This window comes from Neltuma alba, unplaced genomic scaffold (genome assembly GCF_004799145.2).
Source record: "Neltuma alba isolate B1F8T4 unplaced genomic scaffold, ASM479914v2 tig00012116_pilon, whole genome shotgun sequence".
In the NCBI taxonomy this organism is placed as follows: domain Eukaryota; kingdom Viridiplantae; phylum Streptophyta; class Magnoliopsida; order Fabales; family Fabaceae; genus Neltuma; species Neltuma alba.
Genome location: NW_021636668.1, coordinates 297929 through 322916, shown reverse-complemented (window position 1 = coordinate 322916; position 24988 = coordinate 297929). Strand labels below are relative to the sequence as shown.

General features: G+C 36.6%; 4 protein-coding genes and 2 non-coding genes across 8 annotated transcripts; 3 read left to right on the top strand and 3 right to left on the bottom strand.

Moving 5' to 3' along the window:
• Positions 1-727: 727 nt before the first annotated feature.
• On the top strand, positions 728-2634 carry LOC114722850 (protein GRAVITROPIC IN THE LIGHT 1). Its single transcript, XM_028908969.1, has one exon. The coding sequence runs from the start codon at positions 956-958 to the stop codon at positions 2348-2350; it is 1395 nt and encodes a 464-aa protein (XP_028764802.1). The 5' UTR covers positions 728-955; the 3' UTR covers positions 2351-2634.
• Positions 2635-5201: 2567 nt separating this feature from the next.
• TRNAI-AAU (transfer RNA isoleucine (anticodon AAU)) lies at positions 5202-5275 on the bottom strand. Its single transcript has one exon. It is a non-coding gene; the product is annotated as a tRNA-Ile (tRNA).
• Positions 5276-12058: 6783 nt separating this feature from the next.
• On the bottom strand, positions 12059-13261 carry LOC114722846 (precursor of CEP14). Its single transcript, XM_028908964.1, has one exon. The coding sequence runs from the start codon at positions 13131-13133 to the stop codon at positions 12753-12755; it is 381 nt and encodes a 126-aa protein (XP_028764797.1). The 5' UTR covers positions 13134-13261; the 3' UTR covers positions 12059-12752.
• A 2209-nt stretch (positions 13262-15470) lies between these two features.
• On the top strand, positions 15471-15542 carry TRNAG-UCC (transfer RNA glycine (anticodon UCC)). The gene has a single exon. It is a non-coding gene; the product is annotated as a tRNA-Gly (tRNA).
• Positions 15543-15750: 208 nt separating this feature from the next.
• Positions 15751-22280, top strand: LOC114722840 (uncharacterized). 3 transcript variants are annotated; one of them, XM_028908955.1, is made up of 16 exons: positions 15751-15988; positions 16519-16770; positions 16867-17028; positions 17182-17232; positions 17620-17754; positions 17950-17973; positions 18105-18216; positions 18767-18892; positions 18998-19047; positions 19473-19631; positions 19728-19823; positions 19913-20028; positions 20110-20233; positions 21000-21113; positions 21271-21351; positions 21762-22280. In XM_028908955.1, exons 1-16 carry the CDS (start codon positions 15929-15931, stop codon positions 21909-21911), a joined length of 1812 nt encoding a protein of 603 aa, XP_028764788.1. In that variant the 5' UTR covers positions 15751-15928; the 3' UTR covers positions 21912-22280. The 3 variants fall into 3 exon arrangements, with proteins under 3 accessions (XP_028764788.1, XP_028764789.1, XP_028764790.1); XM_028908956.1 differs by having other exon boundaries at positions 15752-15988; positions 16519-16705; positions 16883-17028; XM_028908957.1 differs by lacking the exon at positions 15751-15988 and having other exon boundaries at positions 16634-16770; positions 16883-17028.
• Positions 22281-22578: 298 nt separating this feature from the next.
• On the bottom strand, positions 22579-23811 carry LOC114722845 (uncharacterized). The gene is made up of 2 exons (XM_028908963.1): positions 23275-23811; positions 22579-23021 (listed from the first exon to the last, which is right to left on the bottom strand). Exons 1-2 carry the CDS (start codon positions 23606-23608, stop codon positions 22945-22947), a joined length of 411 nt encoding a protein of 136 aa, XP_028764796.1. The 5' UTR covers positions 23609-23811; the 3' UTR covers positions 22579-22944.
• Positions 23812-24988: the final 1177 nt, after the last annotated feature.

Sequence of the window (24988 nt, the reverse complement as noted above, 5' to 3'; positions counted from 1 at the left end):
TGTTAATACCCTCTCATTCGGTTGTTAATAATCGCTGTTGAGATTGTAAATGGATATTCGCATTAAAATATTACTATAATCCTATTGGATCTAGTTAAAATTCTTAATGATATCAAAAAGCTTCCCATTTTAGTGTTAAAGTTGTTGTATTATATTATTTGGTTATAATTTACTCTTATGTAGAGGTTATATAATTCTATAAAGTAAGTTGTTAACGAATACTGCTAGGGTTGTTAACGCCCTCTCATTAGGTTGTTAATAGTCGCTGTTGAGGTTGTAAATCGTAATGACAGAGCAAATATGAATCTGGAATATGAGGAGCAGTAATGTCATTTTACAAAATGAAAATATTACTCTGAGGTCCCTTGGGACCTGTCAGTGATTTTGACATTTCGTGGGACCTCAGAGTAATAAATTGTCTTCTGTGGGACCTGTTAGTGATTTTCCTTACTATAAGGTGGGGCCGCCCATCAGATCATAGCCTTCCATCATCAAATACAGCAGGGGCCACTCGTTATCATATCTCTTCTGGTTAGCCCTGCGTATGTATATTCATATGGTACCATAAATGCACAACAAAACAACTGCCTTACTTCTGCAAAACTCCCTCTGTTTCAATCCCCTTTCTGATCACTATCAGCAAGAAGTTCAGACCTATCCCCTTCTTTTTTACCCGGCTTATGGTTTTTGTGTTTTTTCCCCCCTCTGTTTCATTTTCTTTTTCTTTCTTTCTGGTTATAATAATAATAAGAATAAAAAATATAACACGAGTTCTATGTCAGGCTCCACTCATTTCCCCCCAGTCTAACAGTCAAAAGATTTTCTGCCCGCTTTTCCAACCAAATTTTCTTTCTTTGCTTCCAAAACATTTTCTCTCCCTTTCTTGCCTCTCAGGGACTACTACCGCAGATCTTCTTAAAGTCTTTTATGCTTCCAACAAATCGTTTTCCCTGACATGGAAACTGTAAGGCCCAAATCATCGATCAACGAGAGGAGCAAGAAGTTTGCCAAGACGTTTCAGAAGGTCATCGGCCTTCGAACAGCCACGAAAATTGCAGCAAACAATGGCATTTGCTTGCTGGCCACGCAGGCGAGGTTCAAGGAAGATGATTTCACATGTCAGAATCAGAAGAAGAACGAAGATAATAACAGAGCTCGAAACAGAGCAGTTATGGAGGCTCTTATTGCTAGGCTCTTCGCTGGTGTTACTGCTATAAAAGCAGCCTACGCAGAGCTCCAAATGGCTCAGGATCCTTACAATAACGATGCCATTCAAGCGGCTGATCAAGCGATTGTGGACGAGTTAAGAGCTATCTCAGAATTGAAACGTGCTTTCCTGAAGAAAGAGCTTGATCTTTCACCCCAAGTGACTCTGATGCTTGCAGAGATTCAAGAACAGCAGAGCATTATGAAGACTTATGAGATCACCATCAAGAAGCTCGAAGCAGAAGCCGACCATAAAGAACTAGACATTGCTTCGCTTAAAAACCAGCTCCAGGAGCGTCTTGCCTTTAATAAATCACTTGAGAAGAAGCTAAACTCAAGTGGGGCTTTGTCCATGTTCGAAAATCTTCGGTTCTCAGCTTTGAATCCCACCCATTTCATTCAGTTTCTTCACCATACTATAAGATCGGTAAGAAGCTTCGCGAAACTCATGATCAAAGAAATGGAATCTGCTCATTGGGATCTTGAAGCGGCTATTAAATTCATCCACCCAGATGCAGTTTTTGCCAAGCCCAGTCACAAAAGCTTCGCTTTCGAATCCTTCGTCTGCATAACGATGTTTGAAGGCTTTAACTACCCGAACTTCATAGTCCCAAGTGAACCATTTGTAAACAATCAGCCACACCGCCATAGCCCGAAGCTCTACTTCGAAAAATTCAGAAAGCTCAAGTCTTTGAATCCAAAACAATGCATAACCCAAAACCCAAGTTCATCCTTCGCCAAATTCTTAAAGTTTAAGTATCTTCAACTTGTTCATGCCAAAATGGAGTGCTCTCTGTTCAGGAACCTGAACCAGAGGAAGCTGGTGAACTCGGGGGGATTTCCAGATTCTGCTTTCTTCGTGGCATTTGCGGAGATGGCTAAGCGCGTGTGGGAATTACACTCTTTGGCATACTCATTCGATGAAGAAGTCACAGTTTTTCAGGTCAAGAGGAACACTCGATTCTCTGAGGTGTATATGGCATGCGTCGCAGAAGATTCAGTGTTCCCGTCGGCGGAGGCCTCCACCGCAGATGAAGTCGATCTTCGAGTCGGTTTCACGGTGGTTCCCGGTTTCAAGATCGGGAAAACGGTGATACAGAGTCGGGTGTATCTGTCTCCGGTGGTTTCTGCGGCTAGTAGCTGAGACATATTTTGATTGAAGTCGGATTGTACATTTGGTCTGAAGACGCGCCAATTCACACGGTCCGGCATTCATATTCACATTCACATTAGAGTAATACACATATGAAACATATATACACCGTTTACAATTGTCTTTTGCCCTCTTTTAAATTGTCGTTAGAGTAATATCAACTGTAAATTGTCATGTACTATAATGGAGGTATTGTTGCGTCTCCGAGGAACAAGGTCTTTCAGTTAGATGGACATTGGATATATGATTATAATAAATGCTGGTTTACAACTTTACATTGCTTTTTTTGGGTGTCAATTAGCATACTGTAGTTTTATGTTTTTATTTAGTGCCAGTTTTGGCATTTTAGAGTCTCTAGACAACGAATTAAGGGGATTGCAATTGAGAGCTGATTTTTCTGTAAATTTGATTTCGTTTAGTTCATTTGTTGATGAAAGACAATTTCAGTTGTTTTTTTTTTTAATGGATTGCATAGGTAATTAAAAGGTGAAGAACTCATTGCAAACAAAATACCAGAGCTCAAATTTTTTTTAAAAAAAATTGAGAAGAAACATGCTGAATGGTAATCCTATGCAATATCAGGAGAACTCGAGAACTCGAGCTATGAACTTCCCTGATTTCCTCCAGTTAGTGGAAATCGTACACTTCTTCTTCGTTATTTTTTCTGGGATACTTCATAAACCCACGTGTTGAATTGGAGCAGATGCCACGGAGGCACGACAATGATTGATCATGGATGGGGCCCCGGGGGAGGGAGAGAAGGTAGGTGGGCTTAGCCTGCAGTCTTACAATGATGGCTGAGAAGTTCAGAATTAGTAATTACATATCCTTGAAATATTGTGTCGTTTGTATTTTTTATTTCATCATATTATTTTGTTAATTTATTTGATGGAGGTTAAACGACGGATAAAAAAGTATGAAAATCTATTTTACAAAAAATTTGGACTGTGGGGAGTAATAAAGTTGACTAATGGAGGGATAAACATGTTTGAGTGTGGGTGAGGAAAGCTGCGATCATTAAACCAAAGAGAGATAAGCAAAAGGCAAATGAGTATGAAAGTGGAAGAGGAGGGGTTCGGAAATGATAATGCAGGTGATTCTGTGAAGGAGAAATAAAATAGGAAAAAATATATAATTCTTAAAAAAAAAATGAAATAAGTAGATAAAAATTATTGATTTAAACTATTACAAAAATTTAAGATGGTTCAATCTTTGTGGGTAGGTCTGTCTCTGACTGATAGGATCAGAATGGAGGTTCTGAGACTGAGCCTCCTCATCCACATGCATGTTCCTTCTCTGTTTCATTTACGTCACTATTCTCACATGCCAGCTACCACACACACTATTCAATATCCTCTGCTGCTCTCTGAATTCAATTCTCTGTTCCCAAACATATTCCATCTTCACGTACATTAAAATGAAGAAAAACAAAATACTTATAACAAAGAAAAATTACAATCAAGTCCTATACAAGAAAAATAACTATTTAAAGATCAAATAACAACCTGAGCAGTCTGTAATGACAAGTTTTAGAGTAGAGAATAACAACCTTTGATATTTGTTTTGTAATTTTTTTTATATGGAACCTTATTGTAATTCTCTCTTAATGTTTATATGTTACTGGACGTCTTGTGTGTATACATAAGATATAAACTTTACCATCATTCTGTTTTTTTTTACTGTCACTCTTTTTCTCTAAATGCATAAAGGCAGAAACAGGGGAAATGTAATTTCATCCATCTTTGTCTGATTCAGTGGTCATGCTAACCAATTTTTTAAGCCCAGATTCCACGAGAAGTTTAATATGTAGTAAAAGCAAAAGTGGCATGATGATGACGATGATGATTTTGAATGAGGATGATGAATAAGATATTCTTAGCTTGGTCTTCACTCCTAAACCCATTCTTTTTAAGGCAAATCCATCTTCTCTCACCTCTTAAACAGTTTAATCAGTCCTGCTTTTCTCAGAAAAAGCTTAGATCCTGGCCTCCAACTTTGAGCTCTCATTCACATATAGTAATATTTAAAATACGCATCTCTTTAATTAATCTGAGGTCCTGGATGGGATAATATCTATCTGATTTGGATCAATTTGGTTTATGAACAAAGAGGATTCTATAATTGTTAAGTAGTTTTGCCTGCCATGGAGGCAGCAGACAAACAAGCAGTTGGATATTTAAATAACGCAAGCTTTCACATTCATGTGTTTGGAATTGAATCATCATGCTGGGCCAATTGTTCAACCACATTCATGCTGATGGTGGCTGTTATAAATTTAAAAACTACATTCTCTCTAATTATGATATCTTTCATTTATTAGGAGCATTAAATCTGAAACTGCTATTTTTATTCTGTCCGAAGAGGTTTCCCTTTTGGTTTGATTTAGTTCTGCGCCACAAAGCCAGATTGGTTGATGTTTTATCTCAAATTGGTGAGATAATTTTATGTATAATAACAAATATTATCAAAATTGGAAAACATGTAAGTATGTAACTATAAAAATAATACTGCCAAAAAGATTTTGTAATTTATTTTTTTTTAAAAGAAAATCATAATTTATAAAACAAAGTAAAAGTAGATTGAATAATAAAACGTCATTGCCTAGGGTATGTGTGCTGCGCGGTAACAAATATGCGTGAGATGGAATGGGGAAGAACGAAGGAACGAAAAGAAACTAAGAATTAGGCTCACAAAATCTGGATCTATATTTACGATATTATGCAAGGTAAATAAATGCTCTTACAAAATGGGCCTAAGCCCAGGCCCACAAAATTTGGGGGTGACGGAACAAACTCAGACCGCAAGTTACTCGCCAAAGAGAAAAGGACAAAATTATTTACAATGGCCCATGCAGGTTTCGAACCTGCGACCTTCGCGTTATTAGCACGACGCTCTAACCAACTGAGCTAATAGGCCAGTTGATGTCATGTTATTTTATTTGTTAGATATACTAAGAACTAGTACGCCAGTTTCGACTCCAGAATCACGAGCTGACAGAAACAGAAACGCGCGAATGCAGAGCTCAATTCAATGGCGGGTTTGGTTGAAAGGGAATGGACCTCAATTAAATGTGACTGAGTTTGTACTTGGAGATACGAGATTCGAGAATATAATTACTTTTACAACTCCCTAAAATGGAAGAAAACGGGCTAATATTCAACTGAAGAAGATATATATGTATGTACAAGAGTGAAGCGAGCCTTTTGTGATTGAAGACATACATTTGCGAATGTGGCTTCCTGCTTCCCAGATCCGGATCTTGTGGAATCAACAAATGAGACTTCGTGTTATATAACTCATTACACTTTGAAAGAATTTCTCTATCTTTCAGATTGATCTTGTAAATCCTCTTTCATAGGGATTATATTCTTGTATTTATATAGCTCCTTTTGAATGAAATCGCCCCTTTTATATATTAAAAAAAAAAATGTGTGCCTGACTTTAGTGCAAACTTGTCAGCACAATTATTATTGACTGTTTAGAAGTGTGATAGTTTAGAGGATGTAAACGGATAGATTTCAAAATAACTTTTCACCCAATAAACTTAAAATCGTATTGTCATTTAATTTCTAGTATAGTTGGATATTAAATAGAATTAGTTAATTTCCCTTGCAGTTAAAACATGATGTTAACAATTAGAAGAATTAAGAGCCCTTGTCGGGATGCATGTAGGATAAAATAAATATGAAAAAAATTACTGTATATATAGAACAAATTTTGAAACAAAATTAGCATAAAATTAAGTAATGCAAAAGAGAGTTTAGCTACCCGCCGTAATAACGTTACAGATAGTGAAAAAAAATCACATTAGAGCTTTAAGTTTAAGATCTGTATATAGAAAGGGGACAGCTTTTGTTAGACACATGCTGTCGTTGGTTTAAGACCAATAGTGTCTGTGAGAGTTATGCTTTTAGGCGACAAAATCACAAACATGGCTTCACCGTTGAGAGTGTAGTGTGGACACTTCTGATTTCTGAAGGAAGGGCGGTTTTGTGGAGCCCTTCTGCTGCTTTTAAAATCACGAAACACAGTTCTCTTCTTCGCTTTGCTTGTTACATCATACTGCAAATTTTTTTAATGAAAAAAAAAAGTTACTTTCCACCAACACATCATATTGTTCACAGCTTTCTGCATCCAAAATATAAAAACAACGAAAAAAAAGCAAAGATGTTCTCCCGGGTAGCTATATTCCAAATGCGCCCTCTTATTCTTAAAAGATCATAGACTCACAAACTCACAGAAACATAATTATTAAACCAGAAGAAACCAAAGGCAAGCACTGTGTAAGTATATGTGTATGTGTATAAGAAATGAATTCAATGGCGCCTTTGGTTGCAATGAAGTGCATAATTTGGTTGTTGATGGCCTCTGTGGCTTGGACCTGAGGGCGGGACACGACCCTTTACCAGAACATGAAAATTGGCTTCACCTGCAGACTCTACAGAAACTCCGCTGCTTCCATGGTATCGAACTGCAGAAACTTTTGCCGCCGTTAACATCACGAGTACAACACAGCAGAGAAACAAAGGTTTGGCAATGGCACCTGCTATGGCAGCCATATTCGTCTTTCTTTGTTTCTCTTTTTGTGTATTTAGGCACAAGGAAACTATATATGTGTGTGTGTGTGTGTGTGTGGGCGCTCTCTCTCTCTATATATACACAAGTGTGAATGGGTTTGTAACTTAGAGATACATCAACATTGAGATACGGGAATTACTTTTGCAAGTCCCTAAAATGGAAGAAGAAGAAATGGTATTCAAATGAAAAAGAGATACAAGTTGAAGGAGCTTTTATGAGTGTAATTTGTGCGATTGAAGACATATTTGCGGAAACAAAGGCTCCCACTCTCACCGGCTGAACCTTTTTTCAAGGTTCTTATTTTCTTTGCCAATTTGTCAAGCAAAGCATAAGCATGTGCACGTCTCTGACTTTAGTGCTATACTATATATACTTACTGCCTTTAGAAAATTATTGGGACATTTGCAATTGTTAGATGTTAGCATGCATGAACCCAAGTTGTTAATTAACGAAGTTGATTGATTGTTTAGATGTGGGATGATTTAGAAGATGCAAATGTAGATATTACTATTTTCTATTAATTTGACATCTATTATCAGGTTAGTTATTAATTTCACTAGCACTTTAGCAGTCCAAAATCTACATTGATGTTGCAGGTAGAAGAAATTAATTAAGAATCCTTGTAGGGACGGATAACAAAACAGATATAGGGGGGGAAAAAAATAAAAAATATACTTTTAGTCTGCTAATTTTATTACAAAATTTTAATTTCGTCTCCTAGTTTTACAAAGCATGTACTTTTAGTCATGTAAAAAGTTATATAATAATTTTTTGTACTAATCATTATTATTTGGAAAAAATTAATCTTAATATATTACTAGTATTAAAAAATATTTTATCAAAATTTAAGATTTTAATGTTGACATTTTTTTATGACACTCCACTTTATGCAATTAAAAAACCAAAATAAAATCTCGTGTACGGTTAAAAGACAGATATGCATTTTTAGTTTTAATACACACACACACACATACGAAACAAAATTAAAACAGGATTAACATAAAAGTAAGTAATGGAAAAATGGAAATTAAAAGATGTCGCCGACCGCCATAATAATGTTATAGATCACAAAGGAGCTCGCGTTGTATGAAACATTTATGGCGCTTTGGCTAATCTCATCAAATAATCCTTAATTAAAAAAGAAGACAAAATTAAGACCAAGGACCGACTACATCCAATCATAATTATATAGTGGAAGAATTAAAGTTATAACAACTTCTGTATGGCGTGGGTAGGTGGAACGAAGAATTGAAGAAAAAGGAGAGGAAAATGATTTTTTTCAAAAGAATAAGACAAAAATTGAGAAAGTTCGAGGAAGGATCATGGAAATGGATGCCACATTTGACTTGAACGTTCAATGGAGAAGTAATTATTATTATTATTATGAGCAAAAGAAATTAAGGAAATATTGATGTCACGAGCTTAGAAAATTCTTAAAGCCAACAACACCAAGGAATTGAAAAAAGAGATATCTATCACTTCTGACTGGCATGCATTAGCGGAGCCAGTTTTTTTTTTTTTTTTTTAAAGGCAGTTTCTTTCCCACACTTTTCATTTTCTTCACCTCTACGTCATAGCTCAAGTGTAAGATCTAAAGTGAATGAATCAGAATTTATGTCTTATAAAAATATTGTCAGAATAAAAAATTAGAATTATTAAATTTGAAGTTTTGAACCATTCACTGCAACTTTGACGCTTCAAGTAAATCGCAGGGAGAAAAACCCGCTGGGGGTAAAAATTTTTGAACGATGTTGTCATCAAATTTTTTTATATTCATGTACATGATTATGTGTCATATTTCTAAAATATTAATATTTAATTATAAATTTATATGAAACAAAAAAGAAACACATAATGATATATGATTGGAGAATTTGACATAATAGACACAAGAAACTTGACATAAGATTTTTACAATACATTGTTAAATATAACCACCATTTGATTTTCCTTTAAACATGTATCATAACACCGCTTTTAAAGGCAATGAAACTGCATTTATATTAATCTCAAAGTCAACGATAGATCGAGACTTTTAAGGATTTTCATAATGGTAGTTAATTATGATCTCCTAAAACTTGAAAGAGTATTTTGTGACAAGCACTTGCTAACCACTCTAGACTCCAATAAGGGTTTCTTAAGATCACTTGGTCCACTTGGGAGAGGTTAATGGCCACAAAAAGCTATGCTTATCTCATATGATTATATCAACGCAATTCATTTAACCTGCAGGGATAGAAACTTCTACTAATTGGGAGCAGCCAAACTGGCATATATATTACATTCCAAATGATATAGGTACATATTCGCTTATAAAAAAACAACTATCAAAATCATATACTTCAAAATATTAGTTAAAAATAATAAATGTATTAGATATATACATATTTCTTCAATTGCACCATTATTTGAAAAGAGAGCATATGAAAGATAACGAGTGAGAGTTTATTGTAAATAAATAATAAGTAACGTATATTAAAAAACTAGTTTAAAATTTCAAACAACAGGAATTTATTTTTTATATTTAGAGACAGATTATCTATTATAAGAAGAGACAAAGGTATAAAAATAACAGAGAGAGACGAAGGGAGTATAAAAGAAGATATTGAATGGTGAAAATTTAGCAGACTTCCCTCTGGATAGTTTTCTTAAAGTTGCAGCTGCAATTTAGATGGCAGGAACACGGCTTTCCATCGTTCCAATGATCCACGCTATACCTACTAATCAGCAGCACCAAACACTAATTTTAATTAAAGGTAACAAGAAAGAAGTCAAAGCTATTATTACATTATACAAATATATATCTAGTAATTAAATAGTACTCCTCCGGTCCTTAATATAGGACCCAATTGGTGAGTTGGCTTTGGTCCTAAATATAAGATCCATTTCTCATATTTATCAATTATCTCTAAATTACCCCTATGGATACCCTTTCAACCATAATCAAGTAGAAGAAAAAGACGAGGTATTAAGAAATATGATTATGGTATTTTAGGAAAAACGTGTTATATTTCTTATAATTAACTAACTTACCTAACTTCTTTAATCTAATCAAATTAGTTAAATGGGTCTTATATTAAGGACCGGAGGAGTATATACTATACATCATTGAATATATATAGCAATAGGATAGCTTTTTAAGTTGTTAGATGCGTGCATATATTGTTGGTGGTGGTGGTGTGAGAGAGTTAGGCTTTAAGGCGACAGCAAAATCAGAAACAGGGCTTCACTGTTGATAGTGTGGAGTGAGCAGTGAACACCACTTTGGAGGGAAGGACGGTTTTGTGGAGCCCTTATGCTGCTAACCTCATTCTTGACGCTTTGGTCGATCTTTTTCCTTACGTTTCTCTCTTCCCTTTTCCTTCATCTCTCTTCATATATATACACTTTAATATTTATCATCCTTTTTTATTTGTCTAGTTGCAGGGCTTAGCGCCCTCCAATAGGAGTCCACGTCCGTCGTGCCTCGCGTTTTTTTTTTGATTTAGACCGATGTGATGCATCGGCAAAGCCAATGAATTATATTCAAACTCTACCAGCTGCTCACTCCAATAGTCTAATTTCTCGCGTGGGGGAGTAGAATACCATGCAAATACAAATACGTAACTCAATAATCGACCAATTTATCTTGGATTATATATTGACCCAATTTAATTAATTTAATCACTATCACCATCTCTATCATTCAAATTGATTATTTGCGGACAAAGTTTATGTTTGATATCTAACATTATTTACTGTATACTACTTCGTCCCTTATTATAAGATCTTTTTAACTAAATTATGCAGTTTAAAAAAATAATAAAAATTAGTTAAAAGCAATTAATATATAGCAAATACAATTTTTTTTTAAATATACCCCTATATATAAATGGGTATATGTAAAAGAGTAATAGTGAGATAAATGAAGAAAGAGAATATATTAAATGCATTAAACTAGGGGTAAAATAGGTAACAATACATTAAATATTCAGACAAACTCAAAAAGATCTTATAAAAAGGGATAAACCTATTAAAAAAAAAGATCTTATAATAAGAAATAGAGAGAGTAGTAGTATTGTCTAAGCATGTGCGTGCTGTATAGTTTCGTGCCTCGTTAAAACAGAATGTACATCCAAAATATGATACTTATATATGAGGCGTCTTTTGAGGCGTCTATTATCAACTTGCAAGCTGCAACTTACATTCTCACCCCCAAGTATGAGTGGCAGTTAAAAAAACAAAATGAAAAGAACATCCTCACGATTAATTATTATCAAATAGGAGGACTTAAATAGCAATAATTCATTGGTCCACTTATTGTAAATTTTGAATAAAAAATATTAAACTCATATATATATATATATCTTTTTATAAGGGTCTGATGAAAAATATGTGATAAAACTTTTTCTAACGCTTGATGCTTAATGACCATGTGTAGCTCTAACAGACTTGCCTCTGTTAAAATCTCTCTAAGATAGGCATATGAACATTAATTAGTGTAATCATTAATCAACATATACATACATGTGTGTATATGAATTTTGAGGTTCGTGAAGAATGTAGTAATCCCTCCGGTCCCATTAATGGGTCTTATATTTAGGACCGGAAGATTACTATTTAGTCAAAGGCCCCATGTACAAGGGATGGATCCAAAATTTGTTCCAGACCGTTGTATGAAAGTGATCAGATGTTAGAAGTATGCTCTTTACATCGGATGTCGCATATTATATTCGCATCTGATCTCCATACACCGATAGAATTTTACAATAATGCACCCTTAAAATCCGGGATAAAAATAACAATATTTGGGATAACATGTAAGCCATTGTTTTTGTTGTTAGTTTATTAAGAAAGACAAACACATGTAAGTTGAAGAAAAGAGAGCATCCGATGTTGTGTTGAATTTAAAGAGGAGCCATGTTACTTCTAGTCCAAGTAGAAGACACGGAAGTCAACACGTACCAGCTCCCACGTTGACCCATACTTCCCATTCCTGTTTTTTCCAAAAAAAAAAAAAACTGATGTGTTGGCATGTACTATTTTCACAAAATATAAGTCATATCTACCCATCATATTTTATGCTTATATATTTTATATTATATATATATACTAATGAAACTCTGAAACCCACTATAAACATGCAAGGAATAGTATAATTTACATTCGATGGTGATCCCTTCAACAAACAAGCCCGGTCTTAGACGCGTTTCGTCTTTCTTACGCTAAAGCTAAACTAACGAATGTGTGTGTACGTGTTGTAATCTTTCCAATTTCATCCAGCGATGCCCTCCTTTCTTGCTCTGCAATCATAACATTGAAAATACACACCCACTTTACTTTCCAAAAAAATGGTGGGTATCATTCCACGAATCCAAAGGCTGCTTTTATTCAGATTCGTTAGTATATCATGGGGATGATCTCAAAAGTTCTTCCCTTTTTAATTAAAATGAAGATTATTGCTTGCAGAAAGTATATCTCCTTTATGAAACCACCTTGATATCAAGCTGACCAGATTTTTGAGAATCCCTCTGTTCCCGGAAAGACCAATAACGACTCATGCAAAAGTTTGCATCCTTGCCAAGACATAAATCCGAGGATGTGGGATTCAAAACCGTACCCTGCTAATATGCTTATCTAATTTAGTCATAATCTAAAAGGGAATGATTACAGATAGTCCCGACACAGAGACCAATATATACTAGCTTTACATAGGTGCATACATCTAGCTAATTCTCATTCATTCTCTGCAATACATGGAAGGAATTCAAATTTGTCACAAAATTGAACAAATTAAAAAATGCGGTGAGGAGCGAAAAGGAGGGAGAAGGGGAAGCTAGTGACCAGCGCCGGGGCTAGGAACAGAGCGCAGAAGTCGATCCATGACTATAAGATGACGAGCAACGAGTTTCTCGTCGACCACCGCGGCGTGCCCTTTTTTGCTGGGCGTAGAGGACGGCACCGTGCCCTTGGGAAGGGCACTCAGAAACAAACTGTCCCTCGACGGTGGAGTAACAATGGGGCGGCTCCTCTGTCCACCAACGCGCAGCTTTCTTGCTTCGGAAAAGGAACAGAATGAAGCAGAGAGAACAGAGAAGATGAGCAGAAAAGTGAAGAAGCGAGCCATTGAAGGAAGAGGGGTTCTGCGGTGATGTAGCAGAAGGTGAAGAGGGAAGAAGGGGTATATATAAAAGGAGGAGCGTGGGGAAGAAGTCATGGGAGTCAGAGGAGGATGGTGGAATGGGAGGAAAAGGACTGATGAGTGAGGAAGAGACGTGGAGTGAGTGTTCTGTGAGTTAATGTGAAAGATGAGACATGCAGTAGATTTAATCTAAGTCGAAAGTTTGAAATTAAGGGAGCATTTGATTGGGTGTGGGAAAAAAATGGGAATAAGGAGCAGTTTTGAGTAGGCAAGTGAGGGATAAAGGGTTGCCGCGTGGGGGATAAAATTAGAAAAGTTCGGTACGAGAGCATGAGCTCATAGCTTTTGGCGTCGGCGCTCATTCATTTTGGTCATTTCCCATCCTTTTCCTCATCTTTCCCCTCCACCGCCATCGCCTCCCTTTCTTCCTTCCATCTTTCTTTCTTGGTCATCAAGTTATTCAATTTCTTACTAATTCATCACCTCTTAATTTTGTTTCGAACCTGAGATGATGAGTTGAGCATAAAGATATACTCGTAATAAAAGGTTGCACGTAAATAAATTATCACTTCCGACCCTAATCGGAGATAGTATATATATTTCGGGGGATTCTTTTTTTATTAATTTAGGAAAAAAAATGAATGAGTATTTTGGTAGCATAAAGCAATATAATAATAATGGTTGGAGTATATAGGAGTTAATGAAGCAGCAGACAGAATTTCGCCTCCTTGGAGGGTCGTGGTTGGTAAGTCAAAGTTGGTAAGCAAGGATCAAAGTAAGGTCCTTTCAGAAATGGTCGGCGCTCTCAAACAGGAATTCATTAATTAAATGCATGTTCCTTTTTATACAGTCACTCGAGTTATCAAAATCAAACTACTCTTCCAGTTCTAAATATAAGAGCCTTATACACACTAGTATGAAAGTCTTATATTTAGGACAGGAGGAGTACTGCTACTCGTACGAATCCTACTTGACCATTAACATCTCATTCCTCAACATTTTTTTCCCCAGCGTATGTAGCCTTAATTTATTGATTAATGATTACTACGATTGACATCTATATACCACTCTGGTAGTAGCGGATCCAAGATATTATATTTTTACCATGTTTCATCGAAAAAGTCTTAAATTTTATGTGTCATGTGTCATCTGTATACATGCAAATACAAGTGATGAAGCGAATATGCTTAGGTGGGAGGTCAAAGATATAATCACCGCACCTAACTTTTGTAAGGTTCTTTTTATTATTCGCAGTTAAGAACAGTGATGACTGCGTGATGAAAAGCGGTGAGATCAATTAATAACGTGGTAAAAATGGTATAGGATTCTCCGACTAGAGTACTTAGCACAAACATCATTCATCATGTTTTGGCAAAAAGGCATAGCTTCGTCGTCCTCTCTACAATTTTGACTCAACCTGAACGCGCGTTACGCCTTAACTACTTGATCATTTCCTTCATAAGCATCCTCTTAATTTACGGCAAGATAAAAGTAAAAAAAAGAGATTGAAAAGATATTTCATATATTCCTTTGTTACTCCCACAATCTGAGATTTTTTGCATTCTTTTTTCTCTCTTACCTAAGTACGTAATTCCATTTTGCCTCGTACTTGTACGCCGGTTTTAACCATGTCATGGGGCGACCATCGCAACATTTAAAATATAGTACTGATTGAATAATGTCGTGTTGATTATTTATCAGTTGATATGGTGTGGAATTGAGAATGGAGCGGCTAACGCAACATGATTCTCCAAGCAGAGGACAGTGATGAAGTGTAGAGCATGACATTACATATATAAATATGTACGGAGAATGTATCACTAGAATGTATAATATAATGATGAGTGAATAATGGAGGACATACAAGTGGGGATCAAGTAAGTTGGTAAGTAATTGCTGCCTTTGGATATTAATATGAAATTGGGAGATGAGGATATTTATAACTGGAAGTGTAGGGGGGAGGGGGGGGTGTTGTTGAAAAGGGTTACACAAAGCCCTTCAACCATTCCCATATGTCGTCTCCTCAGGTGTTTCCCTTCGGACATTGCTCCCCTAATTTACCCCTCTCTCTCTCTTACTTTATTTCCCCAAATCTCTCCTCTTTGTCTTCCTCGTGCCCTCTCATCAACTTCCACTGTGCAATCAGCCCTATCTAAACATTGACCCATCTTTAACAAAGATACCACCGCATTCACACACCCCACAATTTGTGTTCTTTGACTCAAGCTCAACACTCACTGTTTTCTAATTATTCTTTCGCCCTAATTAATTCCAACAAAATGGATCGGATCGCGCGCGCGCACACACAGCCGAGTTGCCAATGCCACCTGCGGCCCATAATTCAGTTAAGATCACAAAACTCCACTTTTTAATACTAATTATATTGATAGTTTCCTCGCTCGCCAACGTGTCGCGTTTGTAGTCCAACGGTTAGGATAACTGCCTTCCAAGCAGTAGACCCGGGTTCGACTCCCGGCAAACGCATTTCCTGTGCCTTTAATTTTTTTTTCCTCTCGCTGGGGACCAAAAACCCATGTTGAGGATAGGATGAGGGCAGCGAATCGCGGACGGCGGGACATCTGGTGCATTGCAGGGAATTAAGATAGAGATGATCATCTTTCTTATCAGCCGATACTAAAACTAATCCAAATACTGTTAACACCTACGATTTGGGAGGAGATTCTAGATCACATGAGAACAGGAATGGAAAAATTAGATAAATTTTTTAGACATGAGCTTGAAATTTCTCTGAAAGTGACAACGCTTGGCTATGTGCCTATGTGGCTTATACTTAGCCCCCCATGTAAAAAATATCATCAGATCACTTTCCACCAAATCGCCATTACTCTCTCCTTACTCGTACGTGCAAGATGGAGTGGTACTCAACCAGTCTGTCATCGCCTTCCTCGTCCTCCCTCCTTAATCTTCGGGTAAATTCTCGGTTCCATGCCCAATGCTTCGTGTTCCTATGAACTTCTGGGATAATTCATCTGATAATGTGCTGTACTCTTTAAAAAAAAAAAGAAGAACGAAGCAAGCGAAGAGCACAAACGAGAATTGTTACGAGTTAAAGAAACAAGGTCTTTAAAAATTTTCACTTTGGTATAATTGGACTCAACTTATTGCTAATCAGAAGGAATTGCCTTTGTGCGTTTTAGTGTGTGAAATGTTCATGGGCAGAATACTTTGAATATGGAATCTTTATAGAAGACTGTTTGTTTATGATTGTTGTTATTTAATTATTTTCCCTCATTGTTCTGTGATTTATAATTTTCGAGGACATTAATTGGGATTTTTTTCCAACGTTCGCTGGTTCCCAATTTTCATCTTTTGTTTAAAGGCCGTAATGGCTGCGTGTAAGTGAATCCAGAATTTATCCGTGAAGCTTCATGTATGGGAGCATATTTATCTGTGCATGCCATTTTAGCTTCCATTTTACCAAAATTCCTTCTCGCTGCAGGGCTCTGCATTAACTAGAAGAAAGTTCTGTAAGAAATTTCCACATCCTTGTTTGTCATCATCCAGACTTCCCAAACCCTTTCTTCAAGTTCATCATAAAGCCCAGACCTTGATTCATCAACAAACTCCGGCCAATCTCACGTCCAAAACTTATAGAGCAACCATATCTGCTGAAGCTGGAAAACAAGGTTGGGATATTGGCAGATTCATAAAAACACTATACTTTTTCAATGGACCCCCTTCTCCTGCTAAGGTTTGGCAGCATTGATGCAATTTTGGACTAGTATGAGTTTTAAAAAAATGTGTCAACGATCAACTAATGAGTATTAATCATTTCTGAATTGTGAAGTTTTTTGACTTTCTAGTTGAGAAACTATCGGGTCCTTCCCCAAGTAAACCGGTTAAGTCCATGGAGAATTCTGATATTGTCCTGGTAGCTGGAGCTACTGGTGGTGTTGGTCGAAGGGTGGTTGACATATTGCGAAAGAAAGGAATTCCAGTTCGAGTATTGGTATTGCCATTTACTTGCCTACAAGTTTTTGCTTCAAGTAACTAGAGCTTAAGGAGAAAATGAAGGAAAAATTGCAAAAATTATGATCCAGTACTTCAGTTAACACTTCAATGCTCAATAAAAGTTTCTCAAATCCATATGATAATTTCTCAGGTTCGAAATGAAGAGAAGGCAAGAAGGATGCTAGGCTCAGACATTGACTTGGTGAGTTGTCTAACTGATGCATTAAAACAAATTCCCTCATCAGATTTGCTTACTAAAAATTGTGAGTTTAGCTTCCTGATTATCATTTAGTTGACTACAATGTCAATATGCCTAATAATGACAGATCCAATGGTAATAGAAGTTTGTTGCTGTCTTGGGAATATGTGTTTATATAGGAAGAGATCATAACTTGATTTCAAGTCGTCTATATTATCTTTCTTGCATTTGATAGGGAGACTCACCTAATTTTCAAAGCTTATGATGGAAGATAATCATATATTATTTTCAGTTTATTGCTGCTTATGGTGTATTATATCAACCATTATTTTTTTATCTTTCTTGTCGCTTGCTTCCTTTGCTGTCAACTGACCATCTGCCAAAACCAAGATTGTTGGAGACATTACAAAAGAGAGCACTTTGGTTCCTGAGTACTTCAAAGGAGTGAAGAAAGTAATAAATGCTGTTTCTGTCATTGTTGGTCCTAAGGAAGGGGACACTCCAGATAGGGCAAAATACAGCCAAGTATGTTCTGTATCTCCATTGAGATTATAGAAATCTAATATTGCTTACACGCAAAGCCACACTAATCTATTGCAGACATTGCCATGTTGACTTTTGATCAGCCTGTGACTCTTCTCATTTGTAAAATTTATATGCTTGTCTACTGCTTACTTCATAATTTTTCTCCCTAATGAAATGAATTTGTCTTTAATGCAGGGAATTAAGTTCTTTGAGCCAGAGGTAGTGGAATGATCTGGCTTCCTCCCTATGCAATATCTAGAACGAGATTTTCTTTTTCTTTTCTTGGTATGCTAGTCTATGATATAAATTCTGGAAACCTTTCGTACTTAGTTAATGATTGTTGAAAGCAGATCAAAGGTGATCCACCAGAGTTGGTGGAGTATGTGGGGATGAAGAACTTGATAAATGCTGTGAAGGAGAATGTTGGACTTCAAAGGGGAAAACCATTATTTGGCTTTGAAGGTAGGTTCCTTTTTAAAAAAAAAAAAATTTCAAAACAGTTGACTGTGATTGATTGCAGTTGTTAACTGATTGACATAGTCTACAACGTACTTATAATAGTCACTCTAAACATGTGTTCTTAAAGCATGAGAAAGGGACCATGTAAAAGCTGAATGGGGGAACATATCATAATACTTCAGCTTACATGACACATGCCACATGAAGCAAATAGAAACAAGGAAAGAGATTAATATGCCGATGAGCTTAGAAATGAGTTTGATTATTCAAGTTGTAGGAAGACAATAACTCAAATATTGACTCGTTTGTTAGCTTGCAGCTAGTTGCAGTAGTCTCCTGAAGTAAAAGAATCTATAAATCGCAAGACCATCTGTTTTATGGGATGGTTTTGTGCATGCAACATGCTGTACTGCACAAATACATCTGATTACTAGATGGTGGAGGGAAAGAAAACTTATTAGAGCTCAATATCGGATACTCAAATAGTCAAATGCATCATGTGATTAGTAATATTTTATTCTTTTTATCTTTCATTTGGTACTTTGCTTAACAGGAGACAATTATAGGCAGCTACCTTGGGGTGCTCTAGATGATGTTGTAATGGGTGGAGTCAGTGAAAGCACTTTCCAAATTGACCCAACCGGTGGTGAAAATGGTGGACCAACTGGGGTCTTCAAAGGTTTGTGTCAACGCCTTGCATGTGCATCTGTATGTTTTTTGGAAGGTGGTAATAGGTCCTCTGTGTTGGGGTTCTCAAACTAACATAATTCTGTTTCTGGTGCAGGTGTTGTTTCAACAGCAAACAATGGTGGCTTTACCAGTATCAGAACTAAGGTAAACTACGGGAAGAAAAACAGTTCAAAATTCCCCGGCAGGGGCATAGTCTTTGCTACCTGATTCTGAATCTGGACCATTTAGCATTTCTTACATATTGAACTACTTTTTTTTTTCAAATAAATAAATAAATATATCATACAAAAATATATTATCCATAACTATTTCTTTTTTACCTCTTACATCAAGAGGCTTTATTCATTTACCCATACCCCTCTTCATCCTCACCATCTGAACCAACATTCTGAACTACTTCTTCTCGTACTTTATTTAGATGACTGTAGCATGCCATCTTTCAAAATCTAAATTAACATTTCTGCCCATGACCACGAGTTCGTTCAATCACAGCTCTAACTTCTTTCTATCCTAACCATGTAAGCAGTTAATTTTACTAAAGAATGCTTAGTCAAATAATAAATTTTCAGAATTTCTCAGAACCTGAGAACCTTTCTGCATATGATGGTTTGGAGCTCCGTCTTAAAGGTGATGGCCGTAGATATAAACTCATTGTTCGTACAAGCCGTGATTGGGACACTGTTGGTTACACTGCAGGCTTTGACACTGTGGAAGGCGAATGGCAATCAGTAAATAACATCTCATGCATTTCTCGCAGTTTACAGGTCTAATACATTATCTAATTATGACTCATAAGGTTGTTGTTTTTCATTAATCTTTTACAGATACAATTGCCTTTTTCTTCTTTAAGACCTGTGTTTCGAGCAAGAACTGTCTCAGATGCACCACCATTTGATCCAAGCAACATCATATCATTGCAGGCATGCCTCTGCCGTTAGTATTTCTGTTTGTTCGTCATTGTAATGATGTTGCACGAAGGTTCTTAATTATGGTTCAAAATTCTTTGCAGCTGATGTTCAGCAAGTTTGAATATGATGGTAAATTAAATCGAACATTTAAGGAAGGTCCTTTTGAGCTTCCTGTGTCAAGCATACGGGCATATATGGAGGATCCAGTAACACCCAGGTACAACTTTATATTTTTATTTTTATCTTCTTTCTTTATCTGTCAAATCTTTTAGTTTACAATATCTTGTGTCACATGTAGATTTGTACATGTCGGCTCAGCGGGAGTTACCAGACCCGAAAGGCCTGGACTTGATCTGACTAAACAGCCTCCTGCTGTTCGATTAAACAAAGAACTGGGTTTTATCCTCACATTTAAACTGAAGGTACAAAGTTGATCTTTGCATCCTGTTTAGTGAAAATAAATAATTAATTTTCTAGGCCTCCGATGTAGCTCTTCAACTGTATGATACTGCTTGATGTCTCTTATAATTTGCAAAAATATGAGCTTTGTGTGGCTTTTGGTCTGGAAAACTTGTTTTGTTTGTCTGCAAAAATCGATTTTGATATAAAACTTGAAACTATATTGAACATCACATTATTAGTGGTAGCCCTTGGAAAATCCTTGCTATTCCCTTTTAGTAAAAATGTTTATCCCTTATTTAGTTTCGTCTTCTTGAATTTTCACACTTTAAAATTATGAGATAATACTGGGGACAAAAGAGGCAGTTATTACAATTGAACGACTTGTTAAAATTATGAGAAATTAAAAGGATGATATTTACCTCTAAGGAGAAAACAAGAATCCTAAGAAGAGTACTTGTTGGGAGGGTTATTCCTTAACCGCTCCCGGTCCAAAAAGGATTAGTCTTTAAGTCCAATGTGACTTGAGGATACCCTAGCTCCACCTTAAAAAAAAGGATGATATTTAAACTATGCTTCGAACTTTGAAAAATTTATAAAGATTTAATTAGAGAGAGTGGCATACCTCAATCTGTAAATGAATGTTCTCGGAATGTTGCTGCCTCTATCATATTTGGGAGGAGATGGCCTGTTCTTATATTACTGTCCAATAGCATTTGCTGATTTTCTGTAGCTTAGGTGTATGCTTCCTCCTTTACTGACAGTGTAAAATGTTACAAATTTCAATAGGGGGAGGATTTAATTAGAGAGAGTGGCATACCCTATGCAATTGTGAGGCCTTGTGCGTTGACTGAAGAACCTGCTGGAGCTGATCTAATATTTGATCAAGGAGATAATATTACGGTATTGTGAAAACAAAAGTTGGATAATATTTACTATTTACTTTCTGTTGCTCTTGGTTAAACAAATTTGCTATAAAATTTTCCCAGACGCTTTATTTCTGTAATTAATTACTAGCCTGACCTATTTCATATCATGAACTTGTTGCATAAAATTATAGGGCAAAGTATCAAGGGAAGAGGTTGCCCGTATATGTGTGGCTGCGCTGGAAAGCCCTTTTGCATGCAACAAAACGTTTGAGGTCAGCCTTCTTTGCGCTTGATCTATTCCATAGTGTATATTCATATCTATGTATATTTCTTTTTTAAATGCAGTGTGAACATGTACGATTTTAAACTTTTAGGCTGGGGTTAAGTGCAAAATAGTAAAGTACATTTTACTACGAAGTAGGATTATGAACTTTTGTGCTTTAAGAAGGCCATGCAACTATTCATATTATCGGGATAACCTGTACTAGTGCCGGTGAACTTTAATTTTATCTTCACTTCATGGCCTTTTGTCCTAAGTGGGAAACGAAAAATGAGTTCTGAAGTGCTTGTCGTTGTTCAATTTTGAGTTCAATTTCCCCCCTCACAACGTGGATTTAAGTAAGATGATTGTGGTCTGTGGAAGGATTCCAGGCGTCACCATGGATGTTTCTATTTGCTGCAGGTTAAAAGTACTGTTCCATTTAGCGAGCCATTCACAGTCGATCCCGCGAATCCCCCTCCAGAAAAGGACTACAACGAATATTTCAAAAATTTGAAAGAAGGCATCACTGGAAAAGAAGCCCTTGAACAGCAAAGTCCTGTTCCAGTTTAATTTTCCTGCTTGGCAGTCCACTGTCGGTGGCAGATGTGGAATATGAATCTGCTGATTCAGAGCCGATCAAGTTTGACATAAATTTTACCATAGGACATGTCCCGTGTCTGTATATTCTTTGTTTTAAACGTGTCTGCCTTTTTTCTGTTGGCCCTAAAGCAGATGAGAGCCCCAGAAAAATTACAGTTAATAAGACATACATGGAATCTGGTTCATCTTTGGACTATCTCAGGACGAACGTCAGTATGGTTGTTGTTTCATGGGAGTTTGTCGGATAATTACGACATTGATTTTGTTTCTGTTCTCTAGAATCATCATACTATTTATCCGGTCGGCATGCCGTATGGTTCAGATTTTGTTTTTATTTCATGTCAGTATCTGCCTTTATTGCTACTCCTACAACATATGACAAAATGATTCGATCCAATCAACAAATCTGTGATTTTTTTTTTTGGTAAATAATTAGGAATATCCTTTTGTTTGTTGGAAAATCCGTTGGCTTTTGTTACCTCGAATTCATACCTCCTGTAAGTCAACATCGCGACGGTTTTTTTTTTTAAACCCAAATTCAAGTCCCAACTCCCGAGTATCATGACAATCCCAGTGAATTTGATTATATATATTTTAGATGGGGAAAAAAAATTCTTCTCGCAGTAATTTTGATAAATATGTTGGGATTACTTAATCCTGCATGCCAATCAAAGAAGACTGTCAATTATAGATAGTGTAACTCATTGGCTATTTGTACAGGGAAGTTGGAATTTCAACGTCCAATTGGAAGGACATCGACATTTAATAATTGCTGTCTTCTTGCTTGTACTATCCTCGGATTCTGCTGCTTCAATCATCAATGCCTCTAAGCTCATACTCCAATCAAGGACTTCCCCCAGTTTTCGAAGCCGTTAGCACATAAAACATCAGTGAAGTGGTGCAAATCTACCGTTTCCCCTTTAATTAGGGAGCAACGTAAAGATCATGAACAGAACCCATCGGTGCTTGTGATGAACTTCAAGAAGATGCTTGGTTACTCTGCTCAGAACCAGAGGCTTGATGATCTGCTCTTTCTCCGACGAGATGTGAGAAGAAAAATATTTCGTGCCTTCACATTTCCTGCGAAAAGAAAAGAAGTTTTAAAACCGATCGTTCTATACCGATCTTCAGATAATTTTATAAGGCTTACATCAGGTAGAGGTAGAAACTAGAAAGTAAAAGAACAAGGCAGAACAAGCAAAATTCCTTTGAATATGATGATTGTATCTGAACAGGGAAAATTCTGTGTTGCTCTGTATTTTAACTAGATTCTAAAACGATTGCATCAAAGCAGAACTCTCAACAATGGAAGAAGAGGGAATCAAACTCTAACCAAGAAACCAACAGGACAGGAATTTTCTTGAACCAAAACGGACTCTGTTTCCTCTGCCACCACCACCAGTTGCATCTGCTATGCTGTCCAATCTCTCAAGCATCTGTTTCTCCGAAAAGATCTTCCCTTGTGAGTTCAAGAACACGGTTCGGCGAACCGGAGGAGACCACAACCCACTCTGTTCATAGTCAAAGTCGAACTGTGACTTATCATAGAACTTTTCCAACAGTCTATCCGACACAGACTTTGGAACCACCTGAACTTGAACCACATGCGGAGATAGTGATGTCTCAGTCTCAGTCTCAGAGGAAGCAGAAGACGAGTTTGCTACCATTTCAGAGATGGAACAACAAAAATAAAAGGAAAAAATAGTGACGATGCAAAAGGGTGCATGGGATATACAGAAAATAGAGGCCGAGAATGATGAAGCGATATTGGAAAAGGAGTGGAAGTATATGCGAATGATGACGAAGGTGGGTCTGGGATATTCGATAAGGACGTGTATGGCTGGCTGACTACAATCATAGATAGGTCGTGAGCACCATGATATGAGATTCTTTACTCATTCCGTCGCCTCTATTTTTTTTTCCTCCCAAACTCCTTTAGTTTATATCTGAAAAAGACGCTTTAATTCACATATAAAAATCATGTTATATCAAATATGAAGCCAAATGTAAACACTATATATATATATAACATGGCAGTACAATACAATGCATCAAATGTGTGATTTTTAATTTGGTGTGAGGCATGAAGTCAAGTGTGGCTTGGCCCCACTTGTTCATGTCATGTCTCACATCTTGAAGCTTTTTCCTATAGCAGATGTAGGAGAGCACAGAACCATGTGTTACAGGGACGTGAGGCTTATCATTTTCTGGTACACCAGTCTGTTCTGCGCATGATATAAAAAAATAAATTATTCATTTCTGTTAAAATAGTACCCTGATCCAATTTGGGTGAATTGTTTAAAACACTTTTGAAGATATGGATGGGATTTTGGTGTATTAATCTGAAATTAATAAGCCACGTGGAACAGATGCTCAGACCAAACTCTTTTGGTTATATCAGTCCACAACATGTCAATTCTTTTCCAGCTCCATCCTGAAAAAGCACTTGATCTTGACAATTTTTTTTCTTCTGAGATAAGGGGAAAAAAATAGATGACAGTAATTTTTCCTGTGACTTCTTTGACTCCCGCTTGTCTATTTTGAAGTTTTGGGGTGAACAGTAATGTGAAAGTGAAGAAACTACCATTTCAAAATTGGTTTTCAATGTGAAAAATTGAAACTTTTTTTTTTTCCTGGGAATGATATTGAAACAGGATGAGCTGGGAATTTAATCATCATTTCACAAAGTGACTTGGGTGGCCATAGTAATGATGCCATGCATCTGCTCGCCATGATTGATGTCTGTGGATGCAAATATGGCTTTTACTAATCTTTCCTGTACAACGATTTTCCGGGAAAGCAAAGGGAGAAAGATAAAGTTAGAAGTTGAAGAGGAATAGGAACAGGAAGTGTGTTTTTCCAAAATGGTAAAAGGAGCAAAAGAGCAGAAAAAGTTGCTGGGGGTTCTGTGAATCTCAAATGGATTCATGTGAGTCAGTGTATTGTGTCTGAGGAAAATCACTTTAGATACACACAATAATGCTGTAATGAATGCCATAAGGTTGTCGCCTACCTGTAATGTCCAGCAAATAACTTTCAAGTTGCGT